The sequence below is a fragment of the Notolabrus celidotus genome, chromosome 21 (genome assembly GCF_009762535.1).
Source record: "Notolabrus celidotus isolate fNotCel1 chromosome 21, fNotCel1.pri, whole genome shotgun sequence".
NCBI lineage: Eukaryota > Metazoa > Chordata > Actinopteri > Labriformes > Labridae > Notolabrus > Notolabrus celidotus.
Window position 1 is genome coordinate 8,621,386 of NC_048292.1, and position 21,771 is coordinate 8,643,156.

The following is a 21,771-nucleotide window of genomic DNA, read 5'->3' on the forward strand; positions in this document are numbered from 1 at the left end:
AAGAAACAAAAAACAGCTTGAAATAGTTTTTTCTCTCACAAGCTTTATTAAGAGCCAGCCTCAAGCAGACACTCGATGAACTGCAGTTTTTAACACTTCCGGTTGCCACTTGGTTTGCCTCAACCAAGCAGCAACCTCCGGTCTAAAAAATGAGTCCAATGCAGAAGTGCTAAAAACTGCAGTTCATTGAGGAGCCGCTTGAGGCTGGCTCCGAAAGTACCGGAAGCCATGTACACACCTATTCATAAAAGACGATCTTTACAGCAGAAATAAACATGTTTACAGCCTGGTACACAAGACGAGTGTAGTCTGGATAGCTCATTTCTCTCTTGAGATTATGAGTCTTCCAATGAGAGGCACAGCTGACTGCAGGAACACTGTAGCTGTTGGCTAGGAGGCTCAAAGCCCGCCTCTTTTTACGTCTCAATCACTAGCAGCAATATGGCTGCCGACAATGATTGGCCTCAAAACAGCTCTTAAGAAACAAATGGGTGATGTCATGGATACTACTTCCATATTTTATACAGTTTATGGCCTCAGCCAGCCTTCCTTCCAGATCATCTATTCCATTCCAGCTTCAAACTCAACATCCAACTTCCCTTTGAAAATAAATCTATTGAACTGTGCCCTCTGTCTGTTTTTAAGTCCTAGAATTACAAAACCTGAAAAGTGTCATTCACTTTAACCTGTAAACTGCTTTCATTGTTCACAGTCCAACTACTTTATTATCTACATTTGCAATAGCCACATTGGTTTAAGTAGTGCCTAGAGGGCATAGAAACCTGCCTATTAGTGATTCCACTTTAAATTAAATTTTAGTCACCATCATCTTTAAATGACTGTTCAACCTGCTTCTTTGAGTGCTTCAATTTAAAGCAATTACACTTTTCTACTTTTTGTTCTCACAATGAATTACTTGCAAGTTTAACTCTCTCTGGCTTTCAAACATGAATTAAATCCAATAAGAAAAAACATACTTCACTATTTAAACTGCCATAACCTTAATGCATCTGCGTCCTGTAATGAGAGGCCGAAATGAGTCACCACATTTTGTTTTTAAGGATAATGAGCGAAAATGTTTGGGAAATTCCTCCTCTATGTTCTCATGTTGCTTAGCAATGTTCCAGTGACCTTCCCTTGGCCCTTCAGAAGTTGAGTTTGTGTACAGAGAAGAGAAAGATACTCGATTAACTGCCAGTTCTGAGTGTGCGTTTGACCCTTTGGACACACTGATAGGGCCAGCGAGTGAGTTTTGAGGAAGGAAGAAGAGAAACCTGCAGCCGAAAAGAGGAAAATTGGTTGCGATGTGAAAAGAGACTCGTGGGAGAGGACGGAGAGGATTGGAGGGGAGAGGAACAGAGAGGACTGATACCAGAGCTCTCAGACAAGTAAACATGTTACATGAAGAGCTAATGTAGAAATCCATTAACACCTCATATTTACACATCATCACTTTTGTACATCCAGTTACATCATTCATTGGACAACTAGAGGCTACTTAAACATTGAGGTAACGGCAATAAACTGACCTCTAACAGTTACAAGCGACTTTGCTTTAACAGCTGAAACAAAAGCTGTGTCCAGGGAACCCCACACACACTATAAACGTGTGTGTGTGTGTGTGTGTGTGTCCTATTTATTTGTGTTGACACTACTTCACCTTCACCTTCCTCTAAAGTCAGAGGAAACTTGTAAGTATGCCTCACTTAGCTCACCTCGGTGTTAGGTCCCTGGTTATTTAAGTGTGACGATGTGCGTGTGTGTCATCTATGAGTGTGTGTATGTGTGTATGTGTGTATGTGTGAGTGTGTGCGCTCAAGCATGCATATACATATACACTCCTACTGTACACACCTTCGCTCTTCAACACTGCAGTTTCACTTCCCTGTTCTGTCCTCACTGTTCACTGTCTCTTGGGTTCCTGCCAGAGTGAGAACTTCTGTGTGCATGTGTGTGCGTACGTGCGTGTGTGTGTGTCTGTCTGTGTTTGTTTGTACGACAGACAAAGCTTCAGCCAAATTTGGGTTTGTATTTCCTTGGATCAAATGCCATTTTTGTTTCTTTCAGCCGATGCTTGATCAGTATCAGATTGAGAGTGACTTCACGGCATGACCAGTTGGAATAATAACGTGTGTGTGTTTGTGTGTGTTTGTGTGTGTGTATGTATGTATACACAGCTCACCATTCCAGTTTGTGCTGCGTCTTGTACTCTCTGTCCTCCGCGGCTCTCAGTTCATTGTATGCCTGGAGGAGCTGCTGCCTCAGTTCATTGACCTCACTTTCGGGCTGCTCAGAGGTGCTCTGCTCCTCTGTGCGCTCTAACTCGGCCTGCAGACTCTCCAGCGCAGCACGACGCCTCTTTACCTCCCCCAAAAGCCGGAGCTCAGAGTCCTGGCTGCTGTTTGATCAGACAATGATAGAAGAATGTGGGATATGGTGTACAGGTGTTTTTTTACGTCCTGTTCTGTTCATTTTTATATAGTTACAGAGTCTGAAACTAAAAAAGGAACAGACCACACTCTGTTTTTCTCCTTCAAAGTTACATAACAAATGTAAGAAGCCGAATCTTAACATTCTTTGGTCATGAAGAATTCGACTACTGGCATGTTTTTATACTCTTAAACTGGACAGTTCTGCTTTTCCTGAAACAAAACACCTCTAAATACAAAATGAATCCATGTTAATTCAATCGTCTACAAACAGACTTAAACTTAATCACAATCAAACTCTTTATTGATGTAAACTTTTGTACAACACACAAGTAAACATACGGTTGTATGATTGATTTTCATGACAGTTCAATTAAACGTTCTCAGTTCTCTTTCCTAGTTTTCACAAGAAATGACACCACGATGTGTTGTTTCCACAAGCAAATTGGGGTCTGAAAAGTTAATTTCACTTCCTTCATTATGTGCCTTGGTTGCAATTTTCAGAATCAGAGTTCCATTATGAATTTCTTGAAGCTTAAAAAGAAATGGAACTGCCTATTACTGTCAGTTTCTGTGCTTTTTTCTGGAAGTCATTACTTCCTTCTTCTCCCTCAAGTTAGGATTGGAGCTGTAACTTCCAATGAAGGCGTCAACCTGTTTCTTCAGAAGCCAATAGCTGATGCAACAAGATGCTACTTCCATATTTTCATCCGTATAGGAGAGCAGCACGGTGAGATCTGATAAGAACTTCAAGTACTTTTCGAGGACACTTCAAGTGGAATGCGTTCTGGCTGTCACAAGAACTGAACCCCCCCTACTGTGCTCTGTTCACAGCATCTGAGCAGCCGTAACGCAGCCACAGAGTATAAGAGTAGAGGTTTGTCAAAACAGGGAAACATACCTCTTCAGATTATCATGGAGGAGTCTGTAGCTGGATTTGAGTTTGGACACTTTGGTGTGGCTGATTTCACTGGACGACAACAACTGAGGAGCAAGAGAAACAGAAATATGATTAATCATGAGCATGTAGTACGTCAAGCTGTTTTCACATATGGCACCAAATATAATTGGCTCATTTTGATTGGCGGGGAATCATCCACATCTTTTACAGCAGTCTTTAACCTTCTTCAGCTAAAGTTGGTAACACACTGTGAGATAATCTGGTCAATTTTGAGCCTGATTCCCCCCTCCTGACAAAGGCCTGCTTATCTCATGGTTTCTTAAGATGATCTTGTGTGATTTCCATGTGGTGTGAAGTGTGTTAGCAGTGAATTCACTTCCCCCAACCTGCTCTGAAGACGATCAACAGCTGTCTTGATTTGAAACCACAAATATAACAGCTGAGCACGCACTTTGTGGATTGTTACGTGGAACAAAATGTTAGCCAATCGGAAAGTTAGCTAACTGAAGAAGGAAGCGCAACAAACGCAGCCATTGCAACAGCAGCAAATGCAACGTTTGAAAGTTAGATGGACGTCATAAAAGAGAACTAACATGTTGATTCGCCGCTTGGTGATCAAGTCCAATGGGGAAGTGCTAAAAACTGCAGTTCATCAAGGATCCGCTTGAGGCTGGCTCCGGAAGTACCGGAAACCACATACACACCAATTCACAAAAGACGATCTTTACAGCAGAAATAAACATGTTTACAGCCTGGTACAAAAGACGAGTGTAGTCTGGATAGCTCATTTCTCGATCGGCACACACTGTAGGGGGATGAATTTTTTTCTAAAACAGCAATTTTGAAGATATTGAAATTACGAGTCTTCCAATGAGAGGCACAGCTGACTTGATTGACAGGGGGGAACACTGTAGCTGTTGGCTAGGAGGCTCAAAGCCCGGCCTCTTTACGTCACAATTGCTCAACAGCAGCAATATGGCTGCAGCCGACGATTGGCCTCAAAACAGCGCTTCAGAAACAGATGGGTGACGTCACGGATACTACGTCCATATCTTATACAGTCAATGAAAAAAACATACCACAATCAAACTAAGTAGGCTAAGTTGCTAGCAACCTTTAGCTTCACAACACCATGTTTGTTTACCCTAAAGTCACGTTTGTTCATGACAGATTTTGTGACATTTTCAGTTGAAGTTGGGTCTTGTGAATGAAATCTGTTAGTGTGTGGTCTGCTGTACTGGCCATCTCGTTGCTCTCCAAACAAGAACAAAACTGTTAAATCTGTCACCCTATGTTGTCATCTGCAAAGTCTGTGACATATTCAACATGGGTTAAGATGGCTAAAAATCTTCCAAGGTGCCAGCTCATAATCGCACTAAAGTTGTCTTGGCCTGGCCCGTTGACATTGGAGCTTTCTGTGTTTTTCTACTTCTGCAGTTTTCCAAGAGACAATATTGAATGTGGCAATATTTCTGGGAATCAGATTAAATTCTCCAATAAGCAGTTCTGTAAAATTGTTCTGTGAGAAAATGAAGTTCCAGGAGAAGAAGAGGAAGAAAACGAAATCACCGAAGACTCCAGAAGAGTTTGATATTTCATAAAAGACTGTGCTTCTTTGGATCAAGGAAGTTGTTTGTTCCAGCTGTGATGTGACTGTAGTAGAAGAGGCTCCTTTATGTGTGTCTGAACTCCTTGATGTCTGTACAGAGGATCTAACCCAAGTTGGACTTTTATCAGCAGAGCAGGCATATCAGTATCTGAGAACCTTATCACAGAGTGAAGTATGAAAAACAAACGTCAAACTATCTGGAGCGATCTTAAAAGGAGCAGAAATCTTTGAAAAAGGTCCATCTAATAGTAGGTAGACAGTTCTTGAGATTACAGGTACCATTAGCTCTGACTGATGTGAGAAAGGGGGATGAAAAAAGAGAAGAACACAGCTGTGAAGCCCTGGTAATAGAAAACAAAACACAGCAAAGTAAACGATTGGGTCAACAGCTTTGCAAAAGGCAAAACCACCACTAAGAGTCGTCATTAATTTCACTCAGAGGCAGCGTTTGGTATGAGAGGTTGTGTGTGTGCTGCAGTGATAGAAACAGAAGACAGGTGTTGTTCCCCTCTTATCTTCACTGCCAGGTTGGTGGAGTGGGGGGAGTAATGAGGGATAGCCTCCCCTGTATCAGAGAGCTGCAGAACAGAGGATATCTCAGGTCGGACTGAGTAACTGCGATGAACACACACATATGCTCTGATTATAAACACACACACACACACACACGCACACACACACAGACACACACACACACACACACACACACACACACACACACACACACACACACACACACACACACACACACACACACACACACTGATAACTCAACCCGACTTCAAACATTAGGTACAGCCGATTATATTTTCAGATTCATTCCATTATAGTGTTTATCCACCTATTGTAAAATGTGCAAGAACACGTTTCAAGGGCTGAAAAGGACAGAGATATGAATGTTGTGAATGCTGCAGATTAGCGCGGTGGTTAATATGATTTATTCAGATGTTTTTAAGTCTGTTTGTGTTAGACAAGGTCAGGTCACTACAAGGAAAACAGCTGAATAATATTATATGATTTGCATTTAAAACACCGAGTTAAACCTCAGACTCGGCCTGCACGAAGAGAAAAATATGTGAATAGAGCATTTAAAATGACAAAAACGATAATAAGAGCAATAAAGAAAGAAGAAAGAAGAATACATACTAGCTGTAACTCATGTTCTCTATGACTGTAATCTGAGGATAGCTTAATCTAACTTTGACCTAAACTGTCAGCATTCAAATTATGTTGTTTTTTTTAGGACAGCTGAAGAGAGACAGGAAATGTGGGAAGTAAAGAGATGACCGCTGCTACAAAGACACTAGCCTCTGTACATGGGGCGCATTTTTAAACCGCTAGGCCAACAGCGCTGCTGAGATTATGTTTAAGGCTGGCAATAACACCCAGGTATGGTTGTCAAAACTTTAGATTGATACCTTTCAATACCACTTGTTTTAAAATGGTATACTCTCAGTTATTTTTACTTTAAAAGTACTTAAAAGTACCCAAGTGTATGAAAAGATAGATCTACGGTCATATTTCCAACCCAAAGCTGCTACGAGTGAAAGAGAGAGTGCAGCAGTGGTGGAGTTATATAGATATAAAGTAAAGGGAGCGAGCACCACTAATGAAATCAAAGCAGTGAAGTAGAAAATATGATGTCATTTATCAGTATGTCAAATGTTTGTTTCTGTTTAATGACTTTTCTTATGGGTTCAAATGTGAGTGCCAAAGAGTTTGCCTCACAGCTAGTAAGTTCCTGGTTCAAATCCCACGTCGGGCAGGGCCTTTTTGTGTGGAGTTTGCATGATCTGCCTGTGCATGCATGGGTTTGGCTTCCTCCCTCAGTCCAAAAACAAGCTCACCAGATTGATTGATAACTCTCAGTGTGTATCTAAGTGTGTGCATGAATGGTTGTCTGTCTCTACATGTCAACCCTGTGATAGGCTGGCGATCTGTCCAGGGTGTACCCTGCCTTGCGCCCAATGACAGCTGGGATAGGCTCCAGCCCCCTGTGACCCCGGACGGTGTAAGCTGTACAGGCAAATAGGTGGACTGTATCAAAACAGGTATCTATATCGTCTGATTTCTACTTAAAATGTGTGTATCCCCACAACCCTTCACCCAGGCCTCCATTCTGTTGGAGCAATATACATCTGGTGAGAGAGAAAGCATTGTTGTTTACATCTCTGTTTTTTTGCATTAAAAGTGTGACTTTGCTGTGCAGCCCAATCTCAGCCTCCTCATCTAGGAATGTTAAAGAGGTCATCAGGTCTTAACTTATCTCTTTAATTGCTACCTTACTCATTCCATCTGATATTGACTCTTAAAAGAAAGGAGGATTAAAAGAAAATGTCCGATTATCTCATCACACTCAAACAAATAAGAATTCAAAGCAGATTTTGAATCTGAATGACACATCAAAAATGTCTGGTGGCGTGATTTCAGCAGTATGGATGACATTCCAGTGCTGCGACAGACATCCTGGCCATACACCGGGCATTTATCTGAGTAGAAGCAGCCTCAAGCGGTTTCAGGCAGCCTCTCTAATTCTGCTGCCAACACTTATCTCCAGCAGTATATGGAGTATTGGAGTTTTTTTTTATGGGATAGCTGCAAAGGGCTCACACGTGGCACACCATCTTTGAAGTGAGATAGAGACAATCACTGGAAGGTATTAATGCAGGCACATGGGCACATACCTGTGCATTTACACCACTCACACACACACGCAAGGGAGCATGTGATCTGTACAGCAGAGCAGTAATAAACCTTCCCGTAATGTGTGTGTGTGAAGAGTGTAACAAAAAGAACCTGTGGGCTTTAGTACGCTACACCCTCAGGGGGGAGGAAAAAAATGACCGGAGAAGCACAGCTCTGAATTCCACTGTGTGATGGAGAGAGAACCCATTTCTCTCTTCTCATTGCTCTGTTATTGAGTGTTTGAATTGGGGGCGAGCCTACAGCGAGATAGAATCGCTTTGTTACAAGTTTTTTTTTGTGTGGTAATATTTTCCTTTCTGGAGCAGTTCCGCCATCAGGGCTGAGAGTCACTTCTGAAGATGAAACCCATTATCTGAAACTGTGTCACTGGAAATATGACATGTGCATGAGACATTGTTATCCCAGAAGAAAAAAAATCCAATTATATGACCCAAGGTTATGAATCACAAAAATACACACAAACAAAAGTGTTGCGCAAACAGAAAAATCAGGGTAAAGTTTATAACAGGAATCCAAGTATGCCAACATCCAGAGCTTGGGAGTCGGTGGATGAGGATTCAAATATCGAAATTGCTCACTCTGCAGAACAAACAATTAGTTTTAATTGCTCAACAACTGTTAATTAAAAGACGCCCCATAAAATTGCCTCATGTATGAATAATGTTTGCGGGATAGGACAAGCATTATGTCAACTAAAAGCCACCGAGTTACAACATCACTAATACAGGCTTCAACAAGTGTTGTTTATCTATGAAGACCATATCTGTTTGCTTTGTTAAATATCCGAAACTACATTAAAGCATTCATAATTCACTCAATGCTGAAAACTGGATTCAATTTTAACAACTTTTTAATTAACTTTCCTATTGAGCAACTAAAAAAATCCAACAAAGGCATTATTGAATAGACTTATAACAGCTCCAGAGATCAAATTAATTATGATGACAACCCACTCGATGTGAATACTTCTTTTTTTCTAAGGTCCCAAAAAGAAATTATTGTAATAATTCTCACCACCAAAAAAAAGTCCCTTCCTTTTCTTTTCAGTGGTGTAAAAACACTTGAAGCCATTTCTCAGACAAACATCCGAAAGCAAGAGAATCATTAGGCAGCACAAATGACTTCAGAAGCAGCCAACAGCTTTGATTAAAGAGATCCACTGACAGCCAGCGAGGTGGGTGAAGCCAGCACAGCCATTTAAGGGTAGCAAATATAAATAACAAAAAGGGTGGACTTTTTTGAATTTATTTCAGTGACATGATGCAGGTGTTGGTTTGAAATTGCTTTAGAATTTCCATATTTTGTTCATGCGTCAGATGAAGAGTGGCTGCCCTTTCCTGGCATCAGGAGAGGTGGACTGAAGTTTAACAATGTTGCAAAAGTGATAACAAACCATAGAAGATGCAGATTTCAACACAATGAAGCCATTAGCACATCTGGTAATAATGATTAATAGTGAATACTGTCCGCTGCCATGTAGGAAAAGTCATCATCCCTTTGCACAATACACTGTGGATGTCTTATACAGTGTACAAAACATGGACATTGTCTCAGGGACATCATCCACTGCTTTTTGAAGCGGTTATGAGGTGCAAATATATTGGTTGCTGATTGGAATTGCAAACTTTAACTACCTTTAAGCTAATCAAGAATCCAACAAACAGGGGGAGTTGACGCCAATGCCTTGTCGCCTTGACACCTTGACACCTTGACGCCTTGTCACATTGCGGGCAGCTACTACACAGTGACATCATCCACTGCTTTTTGAAGAGGCGTTACGAGGCGCAAAGATCGGTCACTGATTGGAAATGCTGGTTCCAACTAACATTTAGCTAGTCAAAAATCCAGCAAATAGGTGGAGTTGATGCTGATGCCTTGTTGCCATGTAGGCAGCTACTACACAGTGACATCATCCACTGCTTTTTGAAGAGGCGTTATGAGGTGCAGAGGTGGCGGTCGCTGATTGGAAATGCTGACTCCAACTGACTTTGAGCTAATCAAGAGTCCAGCAAACAGGTGGAGTTAATGCCAATGCCTTGTCACCTTGCCGCCTTATGGGCAGCTACTACACAGTGACGTCATCCACGGCTTTCTGAAGAGGCGTTACAAAACCGAAAGATGGTGCCCACTGATTTGAAATGCTGACTCCATCTAACTTTTAACTCGCCAAGAGTCCAGCAAACAGGTGGAGTTAATGCCAATGCATTGTTGCCTTTTCGCCTTGCAGGCAGCTACTACACAGTGACATCAACCACTGCTTTTTGAAGAGGTGTTATGAGACGCAAAGATGGCTGTTTCTTATTGGAAATGCTGATTCCAACTAACTTTTAGCTCATCAAGAGTCCAGCAAACAGGTGGAGTTGACATTGATGCCTTGACGACTTATGGGCAGCTACTACACAGTGACATCATCCACTACTTTTTGAAGAGGCATTATGAGGCACAGAGATGGCCATCGCTGATTGGATATCCTGACTCCAAATGACTTTCAGCTAATTGAGAATCCAGCAAACAGGTTGAGTTGATGCTGGTGTCTTGTTGCCTTGCGGGCAGCTAATACATAGCTACTGTCAGTCAAATCAGCTGCACAACTTATCAGCATTTTCTGTTTGGGCACTTAAAGGAGTTTCCTTTTATTTTAAAAGCCAGCCTGAAGCGAAAAATTGAAGAACTGCAGTTTTTTACACTTCATTTTTCAACAAGAGAGGTGGCCACCATAGCTCAAGGAGCACTGACTTCAAAGTCTCTTCCTAGATCTTAACTTACAATGTGCTGAGTAATGCAATTAAATCCATAAAGAAGGTGTTTACAGTGTGCTAATTGATACTAACTATCTATTGTTGCTGCTGGCTAACCGTGGATGTCACCTTAATTGTGTCCTTCTGAGCTTAATGAAGAACAGGAGAGTTACTGGTAGAGTTGAAACAGCCTTTTCTCCTGAATTTGAATTTAGCTGGATGATGAGATCATTCAAATTTTCCTTGCATGCGCTCTTCTATTAACACAAACAATAAAATAAAACATAAGCCTAAAGTCAGTTAAGTGGACAGTTCCTGTGAACTGAGTCATGTTTCTCCTCAGGGAAATGAGCGGACTCAAGAGTCAGCGGGACGGGAGCATGCACTGACTGCAGGAAAAGGACCCACCTTCTTTCTTCCCTGCCTCTCTTTCTACCCCTCTCTTTTTTTTCTCCAACAATTCCTGCCCGCATCTCTGTGGTTTTGCACAATGCTGCTGATATGGTGTTGTGCATTACGCAATAGTGCTGCCCCTCCCATCCTCTCTCTCTCTCTCTATCTCTCTTTCTCTTTCTCTCTCGCATCTCCCTCATACACCCACCCTCGCTCACTCGTCCTGATATTAATGACACAGCTATCTGAGGCAGCGGCAGTCCCCCTGCGCGCTCTCCCTCCTGCAGGCTGTGCTCATTCACACACACACTCCTGAACCAATAGGACACTGGACACACACTCACATACTCCAATACTTACAATCTTCAGCTGCAGGCACAGATATACACTCACACTGTTTCTGCATTCAGAGAGTTGTTGAGGTTGTATCAGGGGCAGCTGCAGACTCTCTGAATTTAACAGTTTTTTTTTTTACTTAAGAAATCTCACTTTGAAAAAATGAGGACAATTGTGATTTGCGTTTTTGCCGGCCTCATGCTGACAGCCAGCCAGACAGCGGACTTCCCTCCCAACTCTCACCAAAGATGGGATGCTAGAGGACCTTTCTCTTTGGGATCTGACTCTGGTACCCCCGCCTCCTGCCCCATGAAATTGAGACCCTCTGGCCAGTGTGTGAGCAGCAGCTCCGGGGCAGGGGCAGAGGATGCGGAGGACTGCCCTTACCAGCTCACCCTGCCTCCCCTCACCATTCAGCTGCCCAAGCAGTTCAGGCTGCTGGAGAAGACGCTGAAGGAGCTGCAGAGCTTAAAGGAGGTGGTGAATAAACTAAAGAGCGGGTGCCAGGAGTGCCGCGGCACCCCTGCACGGGGCAATGGAGCTTTTGGAAATCAGCAGGCAGACCAGGGACAGACGCTGCAGGTCCCCATTCAGAGGGACACTGGGGAAGAAGTGAGGGGGGATCTGACGGGACAGGAGGTGCAAGGTGGGTCCAGTCAAGAGGAGAGAGGAGACGGGATGGTCCCTGGAGCTACTGTGGATGTTGGTGGACTTGGACAAGGCTCTAATTTTGGCAGAATCACACCGAGCCCCAGCTCAATGCAGGAGATGCAGGTAAGAAGCAGCAGAAGAAAAGACAATTTAACTCATCAAGTATACTTCAATTATACTTGCTTCAATGCAAGGAGTTAGTATTTCACAGAGTCAGAGAATCTTTAAACTTGAAATTATGAATGACTGATATCAATAAAAGTTAGCAGCATGCTTTGTCAGACAATTTTAATCATGAAAGGGAGCAGTAAGTGTTTAAATTGCACCAGGGAAAGATTTAGACAACAGTTGAGTGACACTGCACCAATTTCTGTATTTCAACAGAATCATGTTAACTCCCCGCAACACAGCGTCATAATGATCCTTCCAAAACTGATCCAAACAAACCAAACACTAAATGTGTTTTATAAACACTGCAGGAGTTATGTCACCCAAGTCTGTTTAGCCAAATGTACCCAGCTGGAAAGTAAACAGGTCAGATGTTAAAAGGACCTGTAAAGTCCTACCGGGCACTGATCCACCAGGGAAAATTCCTGGTATTATAAACAGGGTGGGGAATCAGCGTCAGGCAGCAGCCAAATGGCGGTAACATTTTGCCCTGTCTGCTAAGTTTGTTGACTCTCACAGCCAGTCTGGCGGACGGCCAACCATCACGCAGACTCGTTTTGTATTCTTCAAATTCTAATTGGCTGCTAAAAAACAATGAAGGAGGCTGGTGACTTCAGTAATCCACCTGCTTTGTATTCTGTGCACACAAATAATCCACCACCCCATCTCCCCTCCCCTCCCCTCCCTACCCTCCTCCTACCCCTCTCTCTGTCTCATCGCTCCGGCCCTTTCCCAGGTGAAGCTGAATAGGATGTCAGCCAGCCTGCGCAACGCCAGGAGCCAGATCTCGGCTCTGCAGGGCCGCCTGGAGGGGCTCAACCTGCTCAACATGGACAACGTGCAGGCCATGGTGGACAGGAGGGTGGAGAACATCACCGGAGTGGTGAACAAGCTCAGCTCCACCTGCACCACCCAGTGTGCAGTGCAGAACACACCTCAATGTAAGTGTTTTTACTAACTTTAAAGTATCTTGAACACTCCAATCCTTCCCTTCTTTTATTCGGCTTCATCCTGTTCTCACACACTCCATCTTCCCTTCAATATTTCTCTTTGACTCAAAACTCCATTTCTTTCTGTTTCCTGTTGTCTTATATTCTATTCTGTTCCATCTCTGCTGTCTCAAAACGATGCCTTCTCTCTTCTTTCTTCCTCTCTTGTTTTTCTTCAATGTTTCTCAGCATGAGCTTGATACCTCTTCCACTTTATCCTCTTTTCCATTCCCCCCAAACCCATCACATTTGATGTAACGGTAAAAACCTCAAGCACACACCAGGTAAGTCCTTCATTTTTAGGTTGATGTGAGGTGAATTTCCTGGCATCAATCTTTCCAATCATAGCTAAGTGGATGTGGTGCTTGTAATCACGACAAAAAGCTCGGCTCTGGGTGCTCACCTTCACCCAGCGTGGCCTCTCTCTCACTTTCTGGGAAAAGGGATGTGAAGTCTTTGAAGCGGACAATGACGCTGACCCTCCTGTACAAAGAGTGGAGCGACATGCCTTCTCCATCAAGAGAAGCCAAGTTACATCTTTTTTGGGGGGTTGAAATTTCCATCACTTGTAATGCTCAAGGGGCTACAGTACCACTCCATTGTCCTTAGCATTGTTATAGCAGAACCTTAGAAGGACTGTGCAGCCATAAGAATAATAACGACAGCAAAATAACTCGAGGTTGAGGCCACACTGTTCACAAGTGATGCAATATGACAACCAGGGTCAAAGAAAACATTGAAATTACCTCTTATATAACAAATTCAAGTACTCTGGCATTCCACTGCTCTCCATATGGACCAACTCTCAAAAAAGGGGAGGGTTAAAAAGAGACATGACTCCTTAACATGGTGAGAGCATTAACCAGATTAAAGTTTCAGGAGTTTCGTAAGTTGGGTTAAAAAGAGGAAGGGGGGAGGTTGCTGAGAGTAGAAAGCAGTGATGGGAAACATTTGAAAAAAGCATTCAAACTAGCCAAGCATAACAAACAATCCACTTTACATTGATGTAAAAGCTTATTTGGATGATGGTGCAGTTGAAAGGCAGGCTACTTTCAGTCTGAAACTGAATTATACCCTGGTGTTGCATTAGAGAATGTGACACTATATTGGGGCTTTTATGTTGAAAACATGTGAGCCTATTTCTAAGTAGATTAGCAGGGACAGTGGTGTGAAGGGAATCCCTGCTTTTTCTTCTCCCTCTCCCTAAATTCGCCTCTTTCTCCTTCAGATCTTGTCCTCCTTTCCCCTTTTTACATTTATCCTCTGTTCTTCATCATTCCATTTCCCTTCCGTATCGCAGCTCTTTCACTTCACTTGCTGTTACTTTCCACATCTCCCTCTCCTTTTAATCCCCTTTCCGAGCGCCTTACTTCTCCCTCTCTACCCCTGCTGCCTCTCTCTTCCTCTGGAGGTCATGCTCTTGAGTGTTCATTCCTGCATAAAACAACTAGCTCTCATTATCTCTCGACGGTGACACGAGGAGTAATGTGGGACGATTTCCCAACATTAGTCACGGATGGCACACGGGGTCAGCAGCGTTTGTGTTTGTACATCAATCTTTCATGTTAAACTCAAGAACAGGCAAATAAGTCTGTCGCCAGTGAGGAAATAGCGCCTGTGTGTTCTGATCTAAAAGAAGTAGACATGAGACAGCTGTTGTTTTGAAGGAAACTCACCAAAACAATGATGGGAGTTCTGCTGATCTGCAACATTAGTGCAATCTTTTAGCTTTTTACTCATGATACTTTATTCAAAAAGGCTTGGATGATAAAAAACACATGATCTGAAAAACTGAGTATTTTTGTAGCCAACATATACCCATTTAATCCCAATAAAGAGCAACTTATCTAAACTACACTACATGTATGTCCCTTATGTACTTTCTCCCATATACACTGCAAACTGACTTGCAGTGACAAATATTCTCCAGTTATTTATCACTGTGTAAAAAGTGCTTAGTGGAGCAAGTCAAGGCGTAATGGCTCCCCTGACTCCTGAAAACTGAAACCATCCAGCTGCCAAAGTCTAGCCGAATCATTAATCTAAATACTTGTTAAATAGAGATTTGCAAAAACCAAATTAAAATGCAGTTTTCATCCGAAGCAGAAGAAGCAAGCGTGACTAAAGGTGAGCAAATCTTATGAAGATTATAACATTTTTAGATAAGGCTCCCCAGAGTTAAAAAAGGAAGCCAATGAGGAAGTGCACAAATTGCAGTTCCTGGAGTGTCCACTTGAAGCTAGCTCCAAAAGCCAAGGACACTTTAGTGTTAAATTGAGAGTTTTACAGCAGACTCCCCCGAACTGGAAATCTCACAACAACTCTCATGATCAAACACAGCTTTAAAGTAACAAACATGGCAGATGACGGGATGTTGTAAAGCTAAACATTGCAACAGCTGATTAGCTAGCTGGTACAACCATTGTGGTAGAAATTATAGTCCTTCTCTCTCTTAGTTTGAGGAACACTTGTGTTGTTACCACAAATCATGAAGTTGGTCCTCCATTTCTTAAATCCATGTGACTGTGTACTTTGTGTTTACTATTGTGGCTCTGGCTATAATGGTTATGCTTCCTTCTTCAATCCTGAATCGCAATCATCTTTTTGTCCCACATGGCAGAAGAACGTGGAACATGTGCTTGGCTGTCCTTGGGGTTCCGACTCATTACAGGATTTCTGATTGTAAATTGAACATGATTAGCATTTATGATAACCGCCACTGTCTTTTGGGAAGATCAGGGGAAGAACAGTCGCTCTTAACTCACCTCACACGACAGGATAATCAGGCAAGGACCATCAAAGTTGAGACTTAGCTGACTTTTGTTGCAAGAGGGGAATCAGGTCCAACATCAGCTGGATTATCTTCTTGTGTGAAGCCTGCTTTAGTTTGGTGACAGCATGTCCAATAGGGTGACAACATTATGGGGCTTCATGAAAACAATGAGTGACACCGCTTTGACGTCATTGTTTTCAACAGTCTATGGTCTCAGGCAGCATTTTTTAATGTAGATAGGATTTGTGCTGAGGGGTCATCCAAGAGGAAATCTTAACCCCTTGCAAAATTGCACAGGGATTTAGAAACCAGCCACACTACAGCTACACATACACTTAGCGGGGTTGGAACAAGGCATCTAAGGACACGCTCTTCATCCCTTTATTGAAACTATTCTCCACCAAATTCAAAAACACAACATAGCACCAGCGAGTGAAACACCAGGATAGATAACCCAGACATTTCTGTAATGTAGAAATGCAATTTCACCGTCAAGTACGTCTGTCAAGATGCTTTTATCACTCACAGCCTTGTAAGCATTTATTCCAACCTCTTTGCCAATTCCCAACCCTGCTGCAAGCACTATTCTTCACTTTCACTCCTGCAAGACGTATGAGGGCCTTGAGGTGAATGGATAGCAATTCATGTTGCTGTTCAGCTACATTAACTCAATTACAAACAAAGAGAATGGATGCCCTGTCCAACACATTGTCAGGGACTGCTCATGTGCGCACAACTTCCTCAAGGAAGGGTACTGCTTTGTCATGAGTCAAAGCAGACAGCAGTGTTCAATCTAAGCTGTTTTTGAGGGGAAAGATTACACTATCACTGTGGATTTGCGTTTCCTTCCAGTACGGCTGCTAATCTAAGTTAACAACAGGGAGTGTTTCCTCGATAAGAGTCCTCTTTCCTTTAATGCCAATCATGTATCTGTGTGCAGTCACTCAAGCAAGCAGTGTGATTTTAAAGCAGTGGGTTGTCTATTTAAACATGTCGGTTATCTGCCTTTAACCTCTCACTGAAGTTAGTTAGCAAGCAAGAAAGCACGCAGAGCAATCAGCCACCTAATTAACCACCAATATGCCTCAACAGCCCGACAGCCAATCAGGCAGCAAGTCATCAGTAAGCGGACGATATCAGAGTTATTTAGGTCAGCCGAAGTGCCAGATGTAGTTAGAAGAGATGGCTCTTGTCTGTCCTGGGATACTGGCAGCCAAGACAGACAGATGGGGACAATATAAAGAGGGGAAGATGCAAAGAGAAGGAGGAGGAGGAGGAACTACTTTCAGACACTTTGATGAAAGAGACAATAAAATAATTTACACTTTGAATGCCGGGCAGACAGAGCTGTTAACGTGACAGAGTTAAATCCCTCACCCCGCGCTCAGCTTCAAGACTGCTTTCCGTAGCATCTGCTGCCAACGTGCGCCAAAAGTGCTCTGTGTGTTTTGACAGGAAAATACAACATGGCTATTAGAGAGGTATATTGAGTCATGTTCTAGTCACAAATGCTCTCTAATTTAATCAAGGGAAGGGAAACAAAAGCTTTAACCTGCACTAATGGTACTCAAGGAATCATGCAGTCTAGACTTCAACTCCCTGTACTCAAAGAAACCTGACGTCTGGCTCAGTAATCAGTATGCCCCTCCTTACTCTTGCTCTTTTTATAATCTTCCAAACGCCGAAACAGATTTAACAGTGTGACAAAACTGTATCAGCAGCAGAGTGCACCAAACAAACTCTGCATGCAGCCTGCCCAATGTCAGGATGATTTTAGCCCCAGGTGCCGAACGTGTGGGGAGGGGGTACGCCTCTCTAATCCACTTTTACACTTTCCCACGTTTTGACAAGTCTGTTCCTTTCAATTCCCAAATGCTAACTGACAGGGGCCTTTGGACCTTGATTTCGGGTTAGGGTCAGTGGCCTGCAGTGCAACACAGGGGACAGGAGCAGGAGTTTGCAAAGTAAGTGAGCAGGTATAAAAAGAATTCTTGAAGAAAGAGTGGAACTGGATGAAATGGGCCTGTGGTGCAGCACTGGGGAAGGTCATTGACTTTTATCCTCCAACAGCAGCTTTTGTCCTTTCACTTTCTTTCATGTCAGTGACAAACTGTGATTTTTTGGAGGGGGGATATTATGTTGAGAAGCAGGAGATAGGCACAAGGTTTTCTGAAGTGCCAACTGAAAAAAAGGATTCTGTTTTATGCTGGGCGCCTTCAGGACTTGAGCTTGATCCCTCGAGGAACTGGGGAATATTCTGGTAACAGATTGGCTACAGAACATGCTGAACTACTTTGTGATTGAATAAACTGCCCCGGAAATTAATGCAGGAATGAGAGCATCTAGGATGGTTAAAGCTGGATTTACCACTAACTTATCACTTTCTCTTTTCCCATCCTAAGCCTCAGGGAGTTTTTCTATTAATGCCTCATGGTTGGGCAGAGAAGAATGCCAAATAAAAGATTGAAAATCGTCGAGCAAATGGCCCTTAAGAACTGACCTCTCCTCTTTTTATACTCCTTTGTCTCTGCCATCCAGTCATTTTGGCCCCTCGGGACTGTTCTGACTACAATGTGCTGGAGGTGAGGAAGAACGGAGTGTACCGTGTGACCCCTGATCCCCGCAATGGGACATTTGAAGTATTCTGTGACATGGAGTCTTATGGAGGTGGATGGACCGTGATACAGCAGCGGCTTGATGGGTCTGTCAGTTTCAACCGCACCTGGACAGAGTATAAGAAAGGCTTCGGGAACCACAGGTAAAAAGCTTTGGTATCATATAGACTCCTTTCCAAAGATACTTTAAGATAGGAGAAAATATATAGTGGGGACCTGTCCAAGATTTATGTATATGATGTATTCAACTAAATGTATGTCACCGTACAAAATTGCAAAAAAAAGGGGGGGGGACTGTATGTTGAGAATTTGTATGCCAGTTTTCTGAAAAAGGGGCATGGTTATGTGACAGATTTTCAGCTGCCACCACCCCAGTTGACAAGTCAGCTGATGTTTGGAACTAGAGCACCTTTTTAAATCTGAGATGTGACTCTGACAATGTTTACTTCTGCCAAACTTTGTGGGGTCTACTTTAAAACACCAGAGTAACCCTTTGGCAAAATCATACGGAGGTTTAAAAAAGGGAAAACTTGATATTGTATACAAATTGGAGGAAACGCAACAGTTAAAACACAGAGCATGTCTCCTGGCAAGATGCTACACACTCTCCCAAACACCTGTGGACCACAAATTAGACCTACTTTAATCTCCTCAGCCACACATAACTGGAACCTACCATCTGCTCAACTAACCGCAGGGGTGAGCTGGACAGAAGAACTCTAAAAGAACAAGGATCGCATGTGAATGAAGCATTTATTCAAGATTACTTGAGAGAAAAATTATTAAAAGAATGGCACTGAAACTTAAACAAAAATTGTGATAATCAGTGTAACATTTCCCCCCTCAGCTTGAGACAGCTCTGTCACTGAGAGGAGTTAACGATGCAGAACACCTGTTGTCGTTACGACTGATTGCTCACACCTGTTCTTGCTATTAAAGGCTGTCACATGCAAAAAAAAAAACCCAGAATAAATCACCAAATGAATCCTAAATGAGTATTTTTGTTATACGTTTTTAACTAAACTTCAGGCAAAAATGAAAAATATTTAAAAAGTTACATTTCAGAAACAGGTCCCACAGTCAGTAAAAGGAAAGCAGCCCTTCACTTCTGACTATTTTTGTTATAGTACAGAGTCTCCACTTTCATGAATCAGATTTTATCTCATTGTCTTTATCTTCCTCTCTGCTCCTGGCTGAATTTTACGACAGAAATAACTTGCCATATCTCCTGATAACCATGCCTACAGATCCAGTATAACCTCCCACTGAAGGAATAGGAATACTCTTATAACTCTTTTACTGTCACACCTCCTCCACCCTTTTCCACATTCGCAGGGATGAATAAATGCAGTTTGAGTTACTGTTTTGTCCATTTTCGAATGAAGTGTTCAATCACACAAGCTTATTTCTCATCATTTTTTTTATTATGCTTTGTTACTTCTCTTCCACCACTTGTATCTCTGCTGTAGAGGGGAGTTCTGGCTAGGCAATGACCATATTCACCTGATAACCAAAGCAAAAGACATGATCCTGCGTATTGAGCTGGAGGACTTTGAGGGTGTTCGGGAGTACGCAAAGTATGACCAGTTCTACGTTGCTAACGAGTTCCTACGCTATCGGCTATCTGTCAGTGGATACAGGTACGAAAACGAAAAAGTGCATGCATGCAAGATTGAATTCTCAAAACAAAGGGCTAAATTCAATATTTATGTTTTTATAGCGGGACAGCTGGGAACGCCATCAGTTTCAACAAGCACTTCAACCACGACCAGAAGTTCTTCTCCACACCTGACCGTGACAACGACATGTATCCCTCTGGAAACTGCGGCGCCTACTACAGCTCCGGGTGGTGGTTCGACGCCTGCATGTCCGCCAACCTCAACGGGAAGTACTATCACAAGAGGTACAAGGGAGTCAGGAACGGGATCTTCTGGGGAACATGGCACAACATGTCGACGGAGTACTACCCCACCAACTACAGGCAGGCCTTCAAAACAGTCAAGATGATGATGCGGCCCAAGAACTATGCTCCTTAAGGGGTCAGGCACATATTCATGAGTATAGTCAGATGGACAGGTAGACGGACAAACACAAAGAAAGACAGTCAGAAATGGAAGTACACTCAAACACATAGTCAGTCATTTGCACATTTCCATATGCATATGTGTACACCAAAAAAGGCTCTGTAGACAGTTTGAATGCAGTAAAAACAAAATTAATTGTTAAACTGAGCTATACTTTTTCCCCTTTGAGAGGGTGTGGCCTTCAAAATGTTGGAGTAAAATGATGCCAATAAAGGACAGAGGACTATAAACCATGATGAAGGAATAAAAAAATCACCACACATGCTGTGTAAAGGCCAGCCCCCTATAGAGGCTATAATATTATATGGAGGGTTACCATGAGAGATTTTTCACTGTTTCTCTGACATTTCTCCACTTTCTGTTCTGCTGCCTCCTGATATAAAACCCGGCGGAGATGCCGCACAGCACACAGTAGTAGTAAAAAGTAATGAGCTATCATTTCCCTCGCTCTAAATGGTTTAATAATTAAAAGCAGCCACTCAAGTGAGGTATATAGAAGGTAATGATACAGCTTTGAGTGAGACTGAAATTCATTGCAAAAGACTTCATGCTGGGGTCGGAGTCAAACTGTGTAAAAAACTACAGGAAGTGCTTTGTGCAGCAGTGCAAAAGTAATAGTTTCTGTGTCGTTTATTTAATAACACTGGGATGCTTCCCCTAATGTATCATCATCCTATACAATATTAAATATCCTGGTGTAATAATATGCAGCCTGAGATAGATTTCTATTGGATCACTCCCAAGTGCATTCTGGATTATTGATGCTTAAGTAAATTGCTCTCGACAGCAGCCAAAGAGAAGGACATTGCTGCAGGAGAATCAAACTGTTCCAATTGTTTTTCCAATCCTTATCTCTGACTGCAATGAAGTACAGCACATTTCCTCATGCCATACACCAGTTCTCACATGTAAAAAAAAAACAACAACCAGACTCATCACTTGTACAATACTGCTGCCTAATGTTAGAATATTGTATTGCATCTTTTAGTCCACTCTATACACACTGTGAATGGGAAGGTTTGGGAACGTTTTTGCTTTAAGAACGTGTACAGTATTTATTTAATTTTGTGAGATATGAAAGCTTTTATAAAAAAACAAACACAGGGCAGACAGAACAAGGTTCATTGATTGTTGATATTTGAGTAATGATAAAGACTGTGCATTATTGTGACCATTCATAGTACTTATGTGTGTGTATTTGGAGCTTTGTGTGTGTACAATATTGATCTTTTCTATCATTCATATTCAGCTGTCATGCCAAAAGATATGCACTTTTTGTATCAAAAAATGAATAAAGTTCTAACTACATGCTCGGTGTACACCTCAGTGTTTTAAAATTGACCTCATGTTGTTGTCTCATCTTTAGAAAGAAGTATTGG

General features: G+C 42.4%; 2 protein-coding genes across 4 annotated transcripts in view; one reads left to right on the forward strand and one right to left on the reverse strand.

Annotated features, from left to right (window-relative positions):
* The window catches only part of ccdc146 (coiled-coil domain containing 146), a 65,484-nt gene that overhangs the window by 41,117 nt on the left and 2,596 nt on the right, over window positions 1-21,771 (reverse strand). For all 3 annotated transcript variants that reach the window (XM_034673421.1, XM_034673420.1, XM_034673422.1), the window contains 2 exons: window positions 3,331-3,413; window positions 2,183-2,398 (listed from right to left, as the gene is read on the reverse strand). In XM_034673421.1, coding sequence (XP_034529312.1) covers window positions 2,183-2,398; window positions 3,331-3,413 — 299 coding nt within the window. The remainder of the gene's footprint in view (window positions 1-2,182; window positions 2,399-3,330; window positions 3,414-21,771) is intronic.
* Window positions 11,028-21,711, forward strand: fgl2a (fibrinogen-like 2a). Its single transcript, XM_034673427.1, has 5 exons — window positions 11,028-11,886; window positions 12,668-12,872; window positions 18,232-18,451; window positions 19,778-19,948; window positions 20,029-21,711. Exons 1-5 carry the CDS (start codon window positions 11,275-11,277, stop codon window positions 20,342-20,344), a joined length of 1,524 nt encoding a protein of 507 aa, XP_034529318.1. The 5' UTR covers window positions 11,028-11,274; the 3' UTR covers window positions 20,345-21,711.

What these genes read in the sequence shown, in the direction of transcription:
- fgl2a (XM_034673427.1), top strand. Translation starts at nt 11,275, where the DNA reads ATGAGGACAATTGTGATTTGCGTTTTTGCCGGCCTCATGCTGACAGCC. An exon ending in GCTCAATGCAGGAGATGCAG is followed by an intron (nt 11,887 to 12,667) that starts GTAAGAAGCAGC and finishes GCCCTTTCCCAG; the next exon opens with GTGAAGCTGAATAGGATGTC. An exon ending in AGTGCAGAACACACCTCAAT is followed by an intron (nt 12,873 to 18,231) that starts GTAAGTGTTTTT and finishes TCTGCCATCCAG; the next exon opens with TCATTTTGGCCCCTCGGGAC.